The 18,649-nt window shown below is 47.4% G+C and overlaps 1 protein-coding gene across 1 annotated transcript in view; it reads left to right on the top strand.

Moving 5' to 3' along the window:
• The first annotated feature begins 11,393 nt into the window (after positions 1-11,393).
• Positions 11,394-18,649, top strand: part of B4GALT5 (beta-1,4-galactosyltransferase 5) — a 72,566-nt gene continuing 65,310 nt past the window's right edge. Inside the window, exon 1 of the mRNA XM_081560251.1 lies at positions 11,394-11,721. Within this exon, the coding sequence (XP_081416377.1) occupies positions 11,607-11,721 (115 nt within the window). The 5' untranslated portion in view covers positions 11,394-11,606. The remainder of the gene's footprint in view (positions 11,722-18,649) is intronic.

Raw genomic sequence — 18,649 nt, 5'->3', positions numbered from 1 at the left:
ATTATGGAATGTCTATAGATCTTCCTCATCTGTATAAACTCAAGGAATGTTAGCTGAAACCCTGTCTCCTGTGTAGAGTCATGGAATATTACCCAAGCACACTCCTCAGTATAGAACTTGACATATTTACATCCCCACTTCCACACTGGAGGGAAGTAAGAGATACATGGCCAGGTCATGGGGGGTGGGGTGGGGGGCGGTCTCGAAGGTCAAATGAAGATTATACTTTCTTCTATAAGCCAGAGAGAGCCACTGAAGTTTTTTTGATAAAAAGAGTGACATGATGAAAATTATGTCCCAGGAAGTTTAATATACTGAAGGAAATAAATGGGATAACCTGAAAGGTGGTAGCTTAAAACACATTTTTCAAAACAAAGTAAAAATTAAGGTACTGATGCATTTTTACTAAGTGTGATAATCTGTAGTAAACACTTTGATACATTAAAAACTCATTCTCTGTTGCAGGCATTAGCAAACTACAACTCATGGGCCAAATCTGGCCCCCTGCCTATCTTTGAAAATAAAGTTTTATTGGAACACAGCCGCATATCTATGGCTGCATTTGTGTGACAAACTAGAATCAGGTGGTTGCGACAGAGATTGTATGCCCTGCGAAACTAAAAATATTTGTTATCTGGCCCTTTACAAAAGAAGTTTGCTTACCCATACTTTAGAGAAAAAAAGAAATACCTTGAAACATTTTTAAAATGATTAAATGAAAGGGGTAATGTTTTGTTTTCTTACAGCAGAGTCAGTTGAATTCATAAACAGTTTTATTCGTTTAACCAATAGTTGCTAAAAATCTACCACGTGCCAGGCCCAGCTTTAGGTACAAAGAGTGCAAAGATCAAAAAGAGACATTTTCTTGTCCTCAAGGAAATGTAATCTAGCCATAACAGTCACATAACCCATACAAAACCAGCTGTGTGACCTTGGGCAAGTTCCTTAATCCTTCTAGACTTTAGTTTCTTCTTCTGTGAATGAGGGCGATAATATCTATCTCAAGATGTTGTTATAAGGATTAAGTAAGTTCCTATTTTACCCAGCGCTTAGAATAGCACCTGATACAGACTAAGTGCTATTTAAGTACTTGTTTTGTTATGTACACACACGTGCATATACACCCACATGCTCATATATAACATATAAAACAGTGTGATTGGTGCTGTCATAGAAGTGTCTATGATTATTCTACATAGGAGAATTTTATGTCAGGAGGTAGTTCAGGAAATAGAAACCACTACAGGTATTTTAGTCAAAAACAGATTTTTAAAAAATAGATATTTATTTATTTGGCTGCACCGGGTCTTCCTTGCAGTATGTGGAATCTAGTTCCACGACCAAGGATTAAAACCGAGGCCCCTGCATTGGGAGCACAGAGTCTTAGCCACTGGACCACCAGGGAAGTCCCCAAAAAGGATCTGATACAGGATTTTGGTGCTTGCAAAAATGCCAGGAGGACGGGAAGAATGGTCAGGGTGACTTAATTTTAAGGTTCCCCCACCACGCCATGCTTCGGAAATCACCAAACTGTTGCTGCTCCTGCCATCACCACCCACCTCCTACTCCTCGCACCCTCCAAACTGGGGACTAGATGATGGACTCCACTGCCCATACTCCTCCCATCTTCTAGGATTGGCTGGTCAACTGTCACAGCCACAGGAAGAGGACCACTGCTTCCCTTTCACCCTCCAGATTTCACGCAAATGCATCTAGCTGACAGAGCTTAATCTACCACTGACGTCCTTGCTGCAGGAGAGGCTGGTAAATGTCATTTTAAGATTGTGAGCCTCTTGCAATAGAAGGAGAGGGAAATAGAGGTCAAGAGCACCCATCTGAGTATCCAAACCCAGAATTCTGGGAGATTTCATGATAGGGAAACAAATTTGAGCTGGGTCTCAAAGGATGAAGAAAGATGAGAACCCAAGGTTTCCAGGAAACAGAAACAAAGTATGTAGAGTCATGAAGGCATAAGAAAGCTTAGTATAGTCCACAGATATCTGTTGTTGTCACCTACTCAGCATCTGTTCCACTGGAGCAACTGCACAGTTGGTCTGCCTTTGGGGAGTCACCCTTTTCCACTATCAGCCACATGGTTCATATGAAGCTCCTCTTGCTCCTTGGCTCTAGGGATAGGCATGTGACCAGGTCCAGCCAATCGGCACACTCCATCCCCTTAGTCACAGCCACTGGTCCAGGGATGATCATGCGACTGAAACCAGACCAATTATACTTGATCACAAATACTCTTTTTGGTGCGGATTCCTTAGCTGTGGGGACCACCTTCTTAGGGGGGCACAGATGAATCGGATGAAGCCAACCCAAAGGAAAGCAGAGCTAAGATATGGAGAGAAATTGTGTGCTGATGATATTACACTGAGCCCTTGGATTCGGCTATGCCTGAAGCCATGTAAACTTGCCTTAGGCCATTATAGTCATGTAAGGCAATGGCACCCCACTCCAGTACTCTTGCCTGGAAAATCCCATGGACGGAGGAGCCTAGTAGGCTGCAGTCCATGGGGTCGCTAAGAGTCGGACATGACTGAGCGACTTCACTTTCACTTTTCCCTTTCATGCGCTGGAGAAGGAAATGGCAACCCACTCCAGTATTCTTGCCTGAAGAATCTCAGGGACGGCGGAGCCTGGTGGGCTGCTGTCTACGGGGTCGCACAGAGTCGGGCACGACTGAAGCGACTTCGCGGCAGCAGTAGCAGCAGTCATGTAAGGCAATAAATTCCTTTTTCCTTTAAGCCAGTTTGAGTTGGAAGTCCTGACTTATACTTTATGTCAAGAGAGTAGTTTACTAGTATCATAGCCAGTACACTAAAGATTTTACAGCAGCATTATTTATAGCAGCCTCCAACTCAAAACTACCCAAATTCCTGATAACAGCTGATTGGATAAGAAACTGTGGAATACTATTCAGCAATTAAAATGAATGACTTGCAACCTCACTCCTCAATATGATTGAATCTCATATATAATACTGAACAAAAGAAGTCAGACATAAAAGAATATACTCTATGATTCTACTTATACAAGTGAGAACCAGTGATGTTCTTTTTCTTAAGTGCTTGTTTAATGGGTATATTCAGTTTTAAAAATTCAGTGAGCTATACATTTGTGATATGTGTACGTTTCTGTGTGTGTGTTATACTTCAATTAAAAACAAAACAAAACAGAAAAACCTCAGCAGGTAGAAAACTGAGGGGACAGGGTTGGGGGAGTGAATCGCAGGCCAGGACTAGGTGGATTCATGACTGAAATTATGTCATCAGGACTCAATTTCTCTTTGTTACTTGCATCAGTTTCTCTCCACATGCCGTCTTGATCCCCAGGCACCACATGTTGATAAAATGGCTGCCATTACTCCGGCCTCACAACCTTTCATATTAGTGTCTAGCATGAAGGGGAAAGTTGGCTCTCCAAAAGCACAAATTTAAATGTCTAGGAATTGAGTCTCATTGGCTCTGATGGGTCTACCCAACTCTGAACCAATTATTACTACCAGAGGAATACGATGTTCTGACTAACCAGGCTGGCTCACCTAACAAGTCAGAAATGGAGTTCAGAGTTCAGAGAACCCCACAGACTGAAAGCAAGAGGAAGAGGAAATTGGAGCTGTTGCAGAAGTGAATGGATGTTAAGTAGCTAAAAAAAAAAGTCAGTAAATGCTGGTACCTATACTTCTCCTCCTCCTCCTCCCCGTTCTTCTCGTAGCATTTAGAAAAATGCCTGGCACCTACTTTGATAGATCTAAATCACTTTTATCAGTGAACACTCAGAAGCGACCCAGGCATGCCCTCGGCCAGGTGGTCCAGGGTAGAAAAGACAGAGTCAGAATGTAGAAAGGGGTATGAATCAGTCTTTTGATGGCAAAGCCATAGCGCTCTATAGAATCAATGCTACTGGAGGACTTCTGCTAACTTTTTATGCCAGTTCCTCCTATCTTACTCTCTTTCCTCAGAGGGATTTCATGGCAGAGGGACAGAACTCTGGAACAATCTCATCATAGAAACTGTGAGTGAGGCAGGAAGTCATGAAATCCTTGTTCACTGTGGCGGAGAGTGTAAATTGGCACGCCCGTTCCAGAGAACAATTTGGAAATAGTTCATCAGAAGAGGTGCATCCCTACTGCTCAGCAAACTGCACTCACACGAATGTGCTCTGGAGAAAGTCTTGCCCTGGTGCGCAGGGCACATGCAGAACGGCACTGTTATAGATTCTACTGCTGTGCAGCAAAGCGCCCCAGACTTCATGGTGTAAACGAGGGTGACTTGGCAGCTGGGGGCCAGACTGTGTGCAGGTTGGCTCTCTCCAGTATCTGGCGACTGATGCTGCCTGGCGGCGGGGACCTCTGCCGGGGCCTCGACCGGGGCACCTGGACATGGCCTCTTCACGTGGCCTGGACTTCCTCACAGTGTGGTAGCTAAAGGCTCCAAAGCTGGGTGTTTCAACCAACACGTCAGAAGCCACATTTCCTCAGAAGTTACGTGCACTGTCATTTTCACTTCTTTTTCTTGGCTGTAAGTGATTCACAATCCCAGCCAGATTCAAAGGGAGGCAAATTAAAGAAAGTTCCTGAAGAACATGGGAATGGGAAATATTGTTGAGGCCACCTTTGTGAGTGACATCCTGCCAGAGATGCTCACTGCAGCTATGTTTGTACTGGGCCACCATCCCTTATCTAACCCCCTTGGGGTCTGATGTGGTTTGCAATTTTGTAAGAATCTCAGAATTTTGAAAGGTAATATAGTATATACACTGAACATTTACATAATACCCTTTGAGAGGACTGGGTCAACCTCTAAGTAAAAATATAAATATTTCCTCATATAGGAACATAGGAATATATTCATATAAAGTGCAATAAGTACTATAAATAGCTTTCTGTCTATTAAAGTAAGTTTTGTCACTAGTTCAAGTCAGGTTGAGTTTCACTGCCAAATAAATTATGAAGAAACATTTAGGTTTTAGATTTTTTAGATTTTGAATTGTGGCTAAGGATCTATGGACCAGTAATAGCAAAAAAAAAAAAAAAGAAAACAACAAAATAAACGTCATTAAGAAATGAATCAACTCCTGCTACATGTTTCATTGCAGCTGTATCTTATAAAAACATGTTGAGGGAAAGCAAATTGCACAAGAGTTTATTTGTGATCAGCTAGGATAAGCCAGATTGCATGTGTGCACGTGTAGTCACTCAGTTGTGTCAAACTCTCTGGGATCCTATGGACTGTAGCCTGCCATGCTCCTCTGTTCATAGGATTTTCTAGGCAAGCATACTGGAGTGGGTTGCCATTTCCTCCTCCAGGGGATCTTCCCAACCCAGGGATTGAACCCCTGTCTCCTGCGGCTCCTGTGTTGGCAGGCAGATTCATTACCACTGAGTCATAAGCCAGGTTATATTGACGAATATAGCCCCTGGGACTTCCCTAGTCGTCCGGTGGCTAAGACTCTGTGCTCCCAATGCAGGGGAAAGTGAAAGTGAAGTCGCTCAGTCGTGTCCGACTCTTTGCGACCCCGTGGACTGTGGCCTACCAGGCTCTTCCGTCCATGGGATTCTCCAGGCAAGAATACTAGAGTGGGTTGCCATTTCCTTCTCCAGGGGATCTTCCCGACCCAGGGATTGAACCCAGGTCTCCCACATTGCGGGCAGACGCTTTAACCTTTGAGCCACCAGGGAAGCCCTCAATGCAGGGGACCCGGGTTCAATTACTAGTCAGGGAACTAGCTCCCACGTGCCACAGCTGAGTTCTGCATGCTGCAAGAAAGATCCACGGTCCTGTGTGCCTTAACTAAGACCCAGCACAGCCAAATGAATAAATAAATAGATATTAAATAAACAAAACCAAAACAAACCCAAATAGCCCCTGTATCGCACAGGCTTAAACAAAGTTTTATTTCTTGTTCAGGTTATATGTTCATCCCCGCCTGGTGGGCTCAGGGGAGTTTTTTCCTCTCTTTGGGACTCAACCGGTGGGGCAGCTGGTCTGCGGAGCACTGCGGTGGAGGGGCAGGAGGACCCACTGGCTCTTAAAGCTGCTGGAGAGAAACGATGTCTGTTTCTTCTGCTCTGCGCCTCAGTTTCTTCTGAAAGGGCTGGTGGACTACGTAGCTGGAACTTACCAGGGGGAACCTCCCAGTCAGGGTTTCCTCAGCAGGGGTTTCTGGCACCAGAAGTAATCGATGCCAAGACTCCTGAGGCCTGGAAAGCAGTTAGGACATATCAGCGATCTTTATCTACTCACTGCCCCTGGGAGGGTGAACTCAGCTGTCACCGCGCTGTAATGTTATCGCACCACTGGCGATTAGCATTTATGGATTAGGCAATGCTTCCCTCAGGGCAGGTGCCTGGGACAGGCGAGTTTGAGGGGCTGTTGGGCGGGGGCATAGTGCCATTTCTGACTGACTTTAGGCTCTAGATCCTTTGATGTGTTTTACTTCAGCAAGTCTGTAATTGAGTGTTGACTAGCATGTGAGGCCCAACTCATGCGCTCCTTGAATATCTCCAGGCACCCGCCAGCCCCCACCGCCCTCCGCCTTTCTTTAGGTCTCCTCTCCTCCAAAACCTTCAAGGGCTCCCTGTGGCCCACAGGAAAAAAAATGTGTAAGAACAGGACAGTTCCCACTGACTGAGTGCCTGCTGCATGCCAGACTCTTTACAGACACTCTCTCAAGTCCTCCCAGCAACCTCAGGAAGAAGGAGCTGTGATCCCCATTTTACAGATACGGACATGGAGGCTCTGAGAGGTGCAATGACTTGCCAAGGTCATGCCGTCAGGGTCAAAAAGAGGCAGAACTGGTTGGTCACAAGATCTTTCTGACTCCGAGGCCTCTACTGAGCTACAGGGTCAGGGCCCCTTTTCCTTGGAAGAACCAGCTGCTCCAGGCAGGCTGGCCTCCCCTCCCTGCCCCTTGAGCAAGTATGTCTCAACTCCCTTTCAAAGGCCACCTAGAACCTCACAGGCCACCTCCCCAGACTGCTGGTCGTATGAGTCCCGCATTGTACTGCAGTTACTCACTTACCTGTCCACCCTGCCACGGGCTGCAGACACCTCCTCTTAGTCACCTGTGCGTTTGTCATGCCCAGGTGTGCTCAGTGCACATCTGCTATTCAGTCAGCATCCCTTCAACAACTATTGAGCACCTACCCCATTGGCTCAGCGGGTAAATCTGCCTGCAGGAGGCACAGGAGAGAAGCGTTCGATCCCTGGGTCGGGAAGATCCCCTGGATGAAGAAATGGAAACCCACTCCAGTATTCTTGCCTGGGAAACCCCCTGGACAGAGAAGCCTGGTGGGCTATATAGTCCAGGGGGGTCACAAAGAGTCAGACGTGACTGAGTGCTGACGCACGCTGTGTGCTAGGCACTGTGCTGGGTGCAAAGATTCAGCAGAGAATGAAACAAAATCTCTGACCTCATGGAGCTTATGTTCTAAGGTGGGAGACAGAAAAGGAGCAAATAAACACATACATGTGATGTCAAGGATGAAAAGTAACATGAAGAGAAAGAAACTGGGTAAGGAGATAAAGAGTTCTGGGTGGGGAGAAGGAAAATATTTCAGAGGAAAATCTCTTGGAGGAGGTAACATGTGAGCAGAGACCAGAAAGCAGTGAGGTTGTTTGACACAGAGACTGGATAGTGAATGAATGAATGAATGAACACTTGAGTGAGTTGGAAACCTGACTTGGAGATGAAAGGAGGTGTGGAGGAAAGATTTTACCATCTTTCCTGTCCCCTTCCATTTGAAAAAAATAACCACGCCCCCTTCCATTTGAAAAAAATAATCAATCAATGCCTTGTTATTTCAGATGGGTCTGAGTGGAGATTGGTCATCAGTATATAGTCCAGATGTGGGAGGGTCTCCCTATCTCTTTTCACCGGGGAACAGGGAATTCCTTGCCCACCTGGGCTAGGGTAGAGATGGATGGTAAGGGAATCCAACTGTGGAGGACACTTGTTCTGAGTCAGCTAGATTTCCTAACTGGAGCCCATTTTGAATCTGACTCTTTGCAACCCCATGGACCACAGACCCTCAGGCTCCTTTGCCCATGGGATTCTCCAGGCAAGAATGCTGGAGTGGGTTGCCATGTCCTCCTCCAGGGGATCTTCCACCCAGGGACCTAATGTCTCCTGCGTTGGCAGACAGATTCTTTACCACTAGCACCAACTGGGAAGACCACAGAGGGGCCAGACCCTCTTTTTCCCTGTCCCAGCGTGGTTAGAGGTACTCAAGTCCTCGAAATCTTCCCACCCAGCAGCACTCTGAGGAAGTCAGCCCTATGAGTGTCATTTACCGATGTGGAATGATGGAGGAAGGGGTTCCAAACAATGTGTCCAAAGATGGTTTTTGATCCCATTCACAAAGGCAAGGGCACCCCTTCCCTCAGCTTCCAGAACACCCAGCCTCCAACCTCTCTGACTCCTTGGCAGAGTCACAATTTCCTGCTCTGCCATTCAAGGTAGACTTCCTCCAGGCTCAGCCCTAGACGCTCCCTTTTTTCCTGTGAACCAGCAGCCAATGTTGTATCGAGGTGTGGTTTTAATTTGCATTTTTCAGATGACAAATAAATGCAAGCATCTTTTCATGTGCTTATTGGCCGTTTGCATATCTTCTAGCTTTTTCCTGCTTTCTTTTTGGCTGCACCGTGGGGCAGGTTGGATCTTAGTACCTGGAATGAACCCATAGCCCCTACAGTGGAAGTGTGGAGTCTTAACCACTGGATCACCAGGGAAGTCCCAAAGATATTTTTTAAACCAAGGGGGAAATTTGGGAATTGCTGTTGTTGTCCAGTTGCTAAGTTGTCCAAATCTTTGCAGCCCCGTGGACTGCAGCACGCCAGGCTTCCCTGTCCAAATTTGGGAATGGACTGGATATTACAGTTCATTGTAGTATAACTGTTCGTTTTCTTAGGTGTAATAATATTTTTGTCATTATGTAGGAAAATGTACTTTTTCTTAGGATTTCCTGTGGAAGTATTGAAGCATGAAGTACAAATAAGGCAGCAACTAACTTAAATAATTCAGAAAAAAACCTACATATGAATATAGATAAATATGAAAAAATAGGGGGAGGGGCAATGTAGGGATGAGGGAGTGGGACGAATAAACTATTGGATGTAAGATAGACTCAAAGGTGTATTGTACAACATGGGGAACAAAGCCAATATTTGGTAATAACTGTAAATGGAAAGTAACATTTAAAAATTGTATAAAAGTAAAAAAAATTTGTTTAATCTGGAAAAAGAACAGTCCAGGTGGAGTGTACAGTTGTTCCTTGTACTAGTCTTTGAACTTTTCTGTGTGTTTGTAAACATTCATTAAAGACAGAGTTAGGAGGGAGGCAGCGTTGCATGGTCCAAACAAAAGAAGTGGCAAGTCAGATTATTCCAGTTAGTTTGAGATTTCTGGTCTAGGGCCTCACCTCTGCATCTCACTTACCCTGCAGTACATCCCTATAGGACGATCAACACTGGGCCCATTTCACAGGCAGTGAATGGAGGCTCAGAGGGGGCAGTGACTTGCTCAAGGTCACACAGCCAGTTGAGACCAAGTTAAGATTTGAATTCATGTCTGTCCGAGTCAAAATATTTGCTTTTCTTTTTTGTTGTTCAAGCGTCTTCTCTCTCATCCCATTTCCCAGGGGTGTTGCTCAGCTGAGAACTAGCATGTATGTATTACTCAAATTCTCACAACAATCTGATGCAGTCCTTACTGATAATATCTACCATTTTACTGAGAGGCAGAGAGGTTAAGTAACTTGCCTAAGGTCCTGTCCAGCTAAGAATGCAAGAGACAGGAGTCAATGAGCCAGAAGAGTCTGACTCTAGAGCCCTCATTTGAAGAGCCAAAGAAACACTGAAAAGTATAAACCACTTTAGGAACACAAAGCAGGATAACTGTTGGTTTTCACAGAATTCCTGCAAAGTCCTTTCTTCCTCTGACTGCTCTGGCATTCCAAGGGGATACTTGGCTCCCCGGTTCAGCTGGCGGCCCACTGAGGCTGAGGCAGGTTCTACTGTGCCCACTGCCTCAGAGGTCTTCCAGCCTAAGACTGATCGCAAAGCATTGTTTGGATATGGCCGCATACTATCCTACACAGGAGGATACCAATTTGTCTTCAGGATAGGAATTAGGGTCCGCATGGAACGCTGAGGCACTTAAAATCTACAACCTACTGGTCAAGGGTGCCTTGAGAGATGGATCATTTTTAAAAGATTTAATTTATTTATTCATGTATTTTTGGCTTCGCTAGGTCTTCGCTGCTGCATGTGGGCTTTAGTTGCGGTGAGAGGGGGCTCCTCTCTAGTTTCGGTGCAGGGGCTTCTTATTGCTGTGGCTTTAGGGCACGGGCTCACTAGTTGCGCACGGGAGTAATTACCCCACAGCATGTGGAACCTTCCCGAACCAGGGATCAAACCTATGTACCCTGCATTGGTAGGCGGATTCTTAACCACTGTCCCATCAGGGAAGTCTGAGACCGGTCATTTTTTATTTAATCCCTCACTGCAAGGCTTGGGTGGATTGCTCCTCCATCCAGGAGCTTCACTCTTCATTTGTACAATAGGAATAATAAGAGCACACATCTCAAGGTTGTTGGGGGTGATTTAATGAAGTAAGTAAAGGCCAGTGTTTCTCAAGGGCAAGTCTTCGCTTTGATGACTGTTATCATTAACCCCCTTAGGAGTCTTTGGGATGTGGAATCTGCCCAGAGCTACAACCTGTCCTTGGATTTTATCCATGCTGGTCTTGAGTCAACCTGGGGTCAGATCAAGCTTTTTTAACCTCAGGGCTTTGGCATCTGCTGTTCACCCTTTGATGTGACTCCTTAGTGAGGGCTTCCCTGACGTTAGTCCCCCTCAAACATATTCTCCTGTTTTACTGTGTTCACATCACTTATCAGTACCTGACATGAACTGATCTTTCCTTTTCTCCTTCCATTTTAGTGTTAGGTTCAAGAAGACAAGAGATTTTGCCTGTTTTGTCCTGTGTAGCATCCTGAGCGCCAAGACATGCTCACGCACCCGTCTGACTTGCAATAAACGGTGAACCGAATGGATGACTGAATGAAGGTGTGTACCGAGCCCTCGCCTACAATCCCGCTCTCCTGTCGCAGTGGGTGACCAGCCGCATCAGACATTGCAGACTGTCCCTTGGCTCCCAGGTTGGGGGCGTCCTACCGGCACTTCAGCGACGCTCCCCAAAAGCCAGGGCGGCGGCCGCTCGGGTAAGAGGGGCTGTCGCCATTTGGCGACGTTCCCCGCGGGCCGCCACGGGAGCCGCACGGCGCGGGGAGCGCGCGCGCGGGTCTTTTGCGACGGTGCCCGGCGGCGCTGGCCCCGCCCCCGGCCCGCCCCCGCGGCCCGCCCCGCCCCGCCCCCGCCGCTGCGCTCTCCGCCGGGCCGCTCAGGCCCCCGCCCGCTTCATGTGGCCGGGCCCGCGGCGGCCGGCGGCTGGGAGGGCGCGGCGGCGGCAAGAGGCGGCCGGCGAGGCCGGGGAGGCGGAGGCCGAGGCCCGCGCGGCGACGGCGGCCCGGGAGGCGGCAGACGGGGAGCGGCGGGAGCAGGCCCGGCCCGGCGCCCGAGCGGCGGCCCGGCTGCAGCATGCGCGTCCGCCGGGGGCTGCTGCGGCTGCCGCGCCGCTCGCTGCTCGCCGCGCTCTTCTTCTTCTCGCTATCGTCCTCGCTGCTTTACTTCGTCTATGTGGCGCCGGGCATAGGTAGGAGGGGGGTCCGGGGCGCCGGGGTGGGGGGGTGCCGCTCTGATCTCTGGGCGTGGGGGACTCCGGGAACCCCCCGCCCCGCCCCGGGGGACCCCGGCTTTCGTTGGACACTCAGCAGGGAGGCGACTCGGAGCCTGGCGCTTGGAAGGCTACGGGGGCTCCGGCCCGATCCTCGGGAGACCCCCCTGCCCCCGCCGGGCCCTCAGGGGACCAGGACCTTCCCGCCCTCTGAACCCCGACGGGCTCCGGAGCCCCCACCCCACGCCAGCCTCCCCCCTGCCCTCCTTCAACCCCATCTCCACGCGCTAACCCGACGGTGCCTTCGCGCGCGCGCACACACCGACACACACACACACACACACACACACACACACACACACACACACACACACACACACACACACACACACACACACACACACACACACACACACACACACACACACACACACACACACACACACACACACACACACACACACACACACACACACACACACACACACACACACACACACACACACACACACACACACACACACACACACACACACACACACACACACACACACACACACACACACACCCTCCCTCACCCTCGTCGTGCTGGGACGCCCCCTGTTCTGGCCCTGGCCTCCCCAGAAGCCCCACTTCCCGCTGCTCGCCTCGAGAGCTCCCGCCCCGGGGTCTCCTCCAGCCCCGGTTCCCGCATTCCGCGGACCCCGAACCCGCCCGCCCCTCCCCGCGGAGCCCGGGTGCGGGGGTCTCCCGGCGTCCCACCTTCCCGGTTCCCATCCATCCTTCCCCTCTCCGCTCGCCGGCGACTCCACCGTTTCCTGCTCGCTCCCCTCCCTCCCCTTTCTTCCCTCCACTTTCCCAGGTTACATCCTCCTCCTGGTCCTCCTCCTTAACGCACACATCCTCCTCCGAGTGGCCAGATCCCTTTCCTCGCCGGGTGCCATCCCCCCGCTCCCCCCGGAGTTCCACCCCCCATTCAATCTGCAAGCCCCGGAGCGTCCCACGCCGCCACTCCATCCCCTCCCCCTGCCCCGCCTACCCCCAAGGGCACACCCTTGTCATTCCCCGCTCCCTGCCCTCCCGCCTATCCTTCGCCCAGCCTTCACCACCCCTCTCTGGTCCTCAGCCAGTTTCTTCCCCAGCTGAAGTCTTGGGGAAGGGGAGCTGTGTGGGCTCTTCCTTTCTTCCCTTCTTTCACTTCTGGCCTCTCCTGGCGTTAAGGGTAGAAGGGGACCTGTTCTGGGGCCGGGGCGGGGGTGGAGAGCCCTAGAGGAGAGGCTGTGACTAGGGCCTTGGGGAAATGGTGCAGGTGGGAAGGAGGAGCGTGGAGAAAAGATGGAATGGATACTGATTCTTCTCTCAAAGGCTTAGCCTTTAAAGGAAAGGCAGCTCTGGAGAAACTGAGCCCTGCCCAAGTAGAGACTGTCTAAGACCACAGAGCAGACATTAGGGAGGAGAAGAAAGATACTAGAAGGAAGTAACAGCGTGAGGATTAAGGTCAGGGAACTTGGAGGTCAGACTTGGATTCTAGTCCCTGCCCTGTATGACCTTGAGCAAGTTACTTAGCCTCAGCTTTTCTCCTCTGTAAAATGGGGGTGTGCATTAGGATGAAAAAAACCTCATAGGGTTTTAAAGCTGGAAGTACATAAATTCCCTTTTAAGGCACTTACCATTGTACTTGATGCTTAGAGAGTTTTAAAAGAAAAAGCTATTGTATATAGCTTTTGAGAAAGAAGGGAGTAGATGGAAGGCTTAAGGTATGTATTTGCCTGACTTGGCGTGACCATGAGACCATAAGAAAACCTCAGTTCAAGGTGAAAAAATGATCAGAAGATGCTGTTGGGGGTGGGGCATTTTTGCTCTAAAAAGTCTGGATGATTTGGATGTTAGGAAAGGGTTGATGGTTTAACTCTAGAGAAGAACCCTTTAGGATTGTAGTAATGATTAGTGCCTTTCTGTTGACCTGTCAACACTGAACTAGCTGAATAGAGAAATTTCCAGATACAGCAGGAGATTCTTTCCTGATTTTTTTTTTAAGAGCATATTTCATTTGGTTAATATTGATGATTTGAACTGCAAACTCAATCTCGAAGATAGAACAGGTAACATCAGCTTGCTGTAACAGTGTTTTAGGAGAAGCATCTCCCTCTGGGAAGGAACTGTGGATGGCCTGGTGAGGAGGTGGGAATTTGGGCAGAATAAGAATAGGTGAGTAATTAGGGGAATTAATTGAGAAAAGAGTTCATTAGCATATTGGGTATTAGACTCTAATAAAACTGAGTGTAAAACGATGGATTTGAACCCAGAGGCAATCTTGGAGCCATAACCCCTTTTGTGAAAGGAACAGGTTTTTTCCTGGTGTGGGTGCATATATCAGCTACGTCTAAATGGAAAAATATACCCCACTGGGTTGGTAATCACCCTGTTGATTAGAGAGATTAGAAGCAGGATTCTAAAACAAAATGGAACTTATCAACTTAATTAAAATTCTTCAGTGGTAGATTTTTAGGTCAGTGGATCCCAGTGTAAAGCAGTGGGCGCCACCACACTTCAGTTCCTGCCTCACTGGTAACTGACTGAGGAAGATGGGAAGCACTGAAAGTCACTAATTTCTGCTTAAGTGTAAGTCTTCTAAAGGACAGGTCAACTTAGGATGCAGATTCTGTTAGTTGGAAAAGGGGAGTGGTGGGAAGGATGAGGAGCGGTTTTCGGGGTTTCGCATCCAGGAGTTAGTGGTTTTCTTTATCTTGGCTTTCCTGTTAACTGACTTAATTTTTTAGATAATCAGCTTTGGACAGAGGGTGGCAAATCTTTTCAAAAGGTTAAGGTAAACTAGAGAAAGAGAAGCTTTTATATGCCTTGGGCTGTGAAGACCTTATTTGAGACAATTATTAAAATGAGCTTAGAAAATAATATTAGATGATATTCATGTGAAATTTCCATTTTTGCAGGTCAAAACCAGTTGTATGTCGGCAGTTTGATATAGCTCAACCTAATACATTTTCAGTGCCAATACTGTGTTCTGGCCTAACGGGAAGCATCAGACTTGTATTTCCTTCCAGGTTTAATTTTTTCCAGTCCTGCTTTTGATTTGCTTTGTATACCCTGTGGCCACGTTGTGCTCAAGGGCTAAAGTGAAGTCCTTAATCCGAGAGTGTGTTACAGCTGTACCCGGAAATAGGCAGACTTGAATTTGAGATGTGAGAAAAATCACGTTAGTTATAAATATTTTAAAGTTGCTCACGTGTAATATAGCCCAGATGCAGTTTCAGCGTAACTGTTGTTGATATTTTTGAGATCGAACGCTGGCTCTCAATATCAGTGACCCATGTAGTCTGAGAGCAAAGGGAAGTTTTCCTGGGCTTGCAGGTCATCTGAAATGGGGGTCGTGAAAATTGGATGTGAGAAGGATCACTAAATAGGGCTATAATGTGTTTGTAACAAATACAGAGTGCTCTTAGCTACTTTGATATCCCCATGCTGATCCGGTTTAAGTAATTTAAAAATTCGGCTTCATTGGCCATTATATTTTTGTTATTAAATCAAAAGTAGCGTTTTAACATCAGCACTGAAAAGTAGAAATGAAAAGGATGGGGCTGAAGTGTCAGGGAGGTGTGGGGATTTTGAAAAAGGAAGAGGAAAGGAATGTGGTTATGAAAGTGCGTGCATGCTTCTTCTCTGTAGCCCCCTGCCCTCTACAGCCTGAGTGGTTACTGTTGATTTCATCACTTGTTTCACCTGCAGGATGTGAAATATCCCTTTTCCTTTCAGAATTCTCAAGAGAACTTCGGACTTATTCATGATCCTTGAACTTAGAAAAAATCCAAGAGCTCAGTGTACCTCTGTTCCAGTCTGACCAGGTCTTTTAGGAGATAAGAGAAGTGAACTATTTATGGATGTACATTTGAAGGGCTGATTTTTAAACTCTTATGAAGTTTATGGTGCTGTCACATGGGAAGGTTGTTACAGCAGTTACTCACTTTTGCAAATTGTTTCAGTTACTGATTTTGAGACAGATGCCGGGGCATTGTTGGAGCAGTAGTTTATATACTGAGGACATTTTATTGAAGTTCCGCTGTCTAATTTTGCTTTTGATTGTTGAGGGAAGGAAAGGAGGAATGATTTTTCCCTTTGGGCCTGCTTAGTTCCAAGACAAGTTTGATGTGTGGCTGGCTTTCGGAAGGCAGAAATCAGTTGTTACAATCCCTCCTGATTTGACCAGATGACCTTGAGCAAGTTGCTCTGATCTTATCCTTGGCCACAAAACAAAGCTGTTTGAAAAACTAGAACTGCGTCTTAGCCAAACTGCTAGTGGGAAGTTTTTTGTATAGAAAGTTGATAATTCATGCACATTCTATATGAGATTTGGACCTAAGCTTCTAGGTAAGATACATGTTTTGTATAATGAAATGCAACCTTTTCTAATAATCCCAGGAAAATTTCAGATCCCCTCCTAAGTGTGGTATGAAAATTGTTGCTGTTCCTCACGTGAAAGTGGCCTCAAAATGCTTAGTGCCCTTAGTCCCTGAGCTTTTCTGGAGTGAAATTCGCACTGTGAATGTGGCTTATTTAGAGAATTAAAAGGCACCACCCTGTTAAAGGACCTGCTTCTCCACTCTCTGCTGGCTGCTCAGATACTTCCTCTGAGTATTACATTGTATCAGTCTTCTTAGAAGGAAACCACATTTGGAGAGCAGATTGAGGTTATAAAACAGAGCCAGCAGCACATTTGACCAGGATTTTGGTGATGTTTTATGGCTTTCTGCAGACGTTTGCTATGTCGGAAACAGAGTCTTAGGTTTGAAGTTGAAGCCTCTTCAACAGTGAAAATGTGCTGGTCCCAGACAGGCTTGGGAAGCAGCGTTCAGAGAGCATCAGTTGCCATTCCAGGGCCTCCATACTCCTGCCAGTAGCTAATTCTGCTGCGACCCTGACATTTCCCCCAGTGAGCTTGACAGGCCTGTGGGAGCTGCGTATAATACGGTGTAAGATCTCCAGGAAGGAGGGTATCCTTGTGTGGCCACTCTTTAGAGCTCTCCACGACTGTGGAACTCCAAAGCCATAGAGGCTGAAGTGCTGCTGACTTACTTGCTTCCTTAAGAATCTGCCTGCAATGCAGGCGACCTGGGTTTGATCCTTGGGTCGGGAAGATCCCTTGGAGAAAGGGAATGGCTACCCACTCCACTATTATTGCCTGGAGAATCCCATGGACAGAGGAGCCTGGCAGGCTACAGTCTATGGGGTCGCAAAAGTGTTGGACATGACTGAGCGACTTAACACTAATTTTGCAGCTTTTATTTTTTAAAGATTTTTCTGGTGTGGGCCATTCTTAAAGTCTCTATTGAATTTGTTACAACCTTGCTTCTGTTTTACCGTTTTGGTTTTTTGGCCATGAGGCATGTGGGATCGTCTTAGCTCCCCGACCAGCGGTTGAACCCGCACCCCCGGCTTTGGAAGGCAAAGTCTAAACCACTGGACCACCACGGGAGTCCCAGCAGCTTTTTAGATCATGGAAGATATGTTGTGCACATCTAGCTGCACAAAGCCAATAGAACTTTAGCAAGCGAGAAGTATGCACTGTGATGCTGCAGAGGCCTGCCAGAGAATGAGAGAGAGAACTAGTGGTTAACATTGGTCAAGATGAAGGTTCAGTTCAGTCGCTCAGTCGTGTCCGGCTCTTTGCGACCCCCATGGACTGCAGCACGCCAGGCCTCCTGTCCATGACCAACTCCTGGAGTTGAAGGTTAATCTGAAGCAGAAGGTTAAACAGAAGCAAACAGATTAGGTGTTGGCTTCAGAGAAGTTCAAGGAGATACCGTAAGAAGAGGCAGGCCTGTGTACACTATTAGTGAAAGGGCAGTTATTCTTTCAGTTCAGTCGCTCAGTCGTGTCCGACTCTTTGCGATCCCATGGACCGCAGCACACCGGGCCTCCCTGTCCATCACCAACTCCCGGAGTTTACTCAAACTCATGTCCATTGAGTCGGTGATGCCATCCAACCATCTCATCCTCTGTCGTCCCCTTCTTCTCCCGCCTGCAGTCTTTCCCAGCATTGGGGTCTTTTCACATGAGTCAGTTCTTCGCATCAGATGGCCAAAGTATTGGAGTTTCAGCTTCAGCATCACTCCTGCCGGTGAATATTCAGGACTGATTTCCTTTAGGATGGACTGGTTTGCGTTATTCTTTAGTTTCTAGATTTTTGACTGCTTTATAAGCCCAGATTGAGTCATTAACTTGTCCAAAGGTGAGAATTACAAAATATCCCTGAGGCACATACCACGTGATTGAAAAGATAAGGTTCATCATAAGAAGCACCTAGAGAAAAATTGAAGATTGTAGGTAGTCAATTGATGCTTCCCTTGTAGCTCAGTCAGTAAAGAAACTGCCTGCAATGCAGAGAGCCAGGTTTGATTCCTGGGTCGGGAAGATCCCCTGGAGAAGGAAATGGCAACCCACTCCAGTATTCTTGCCTGGAGAATCTCATGGAGAGAGGAGCCTGGCAGGCTACAGTCCATGGGGTTGCAAGAATCAGACATGACTTAGCAACTAAACCACCATAACCAGCTAATCAGTTTCTGAATTCTGTGATACTAGCTGTTAATGAGGTGGAGGTTCAGATATAGGCATTCATTCATTTATTGAGTGAGTGGTGCTTTTGATTGCCGCCCCTCGTCAGATACTCTTTTGGGTATTGGGCAGTCTAGAAATGAATAAGGCAGAACATTTCTGCCATCCTGGTGCTTTCATTCTAGTGGGAGGTTTTTCCCCTTTGTGGTGCTTTTATCCTGGTGGGGAGACAGCCAATATGCAAGACATTTTTGGAGAGTGGTAGGAGTAACTGAGGGTCTATTTTAGACGGAGTGGTTAGGGAAAGCTTCATTAAAGAGGTGATATTTGACTTGAAGGG

The sequence above is a fragment of the Giraffa tippelskirchi genome, chromosome 13 (assembly GCF_054371585.1).
Source record: "Giraffa tippelskirchi isolate mGirTip1 chromosome 13, T2T-mGirTip1v1.2.pri, whole genome shotgun sequence".
Classification (NCBI taxonomy): domain Eukaryota; kingdom Metazoa; phylum Chordata; class Mammalia; order Artiodactyla; family Giraffidae; genus Giraffa; species Giraffa tippelskirchi.
The sequence above is the reverse complement of the archived record's forward strand: the minus strand, read 5'-3'. Positions and strand labels throughout refer to the sequence as shown.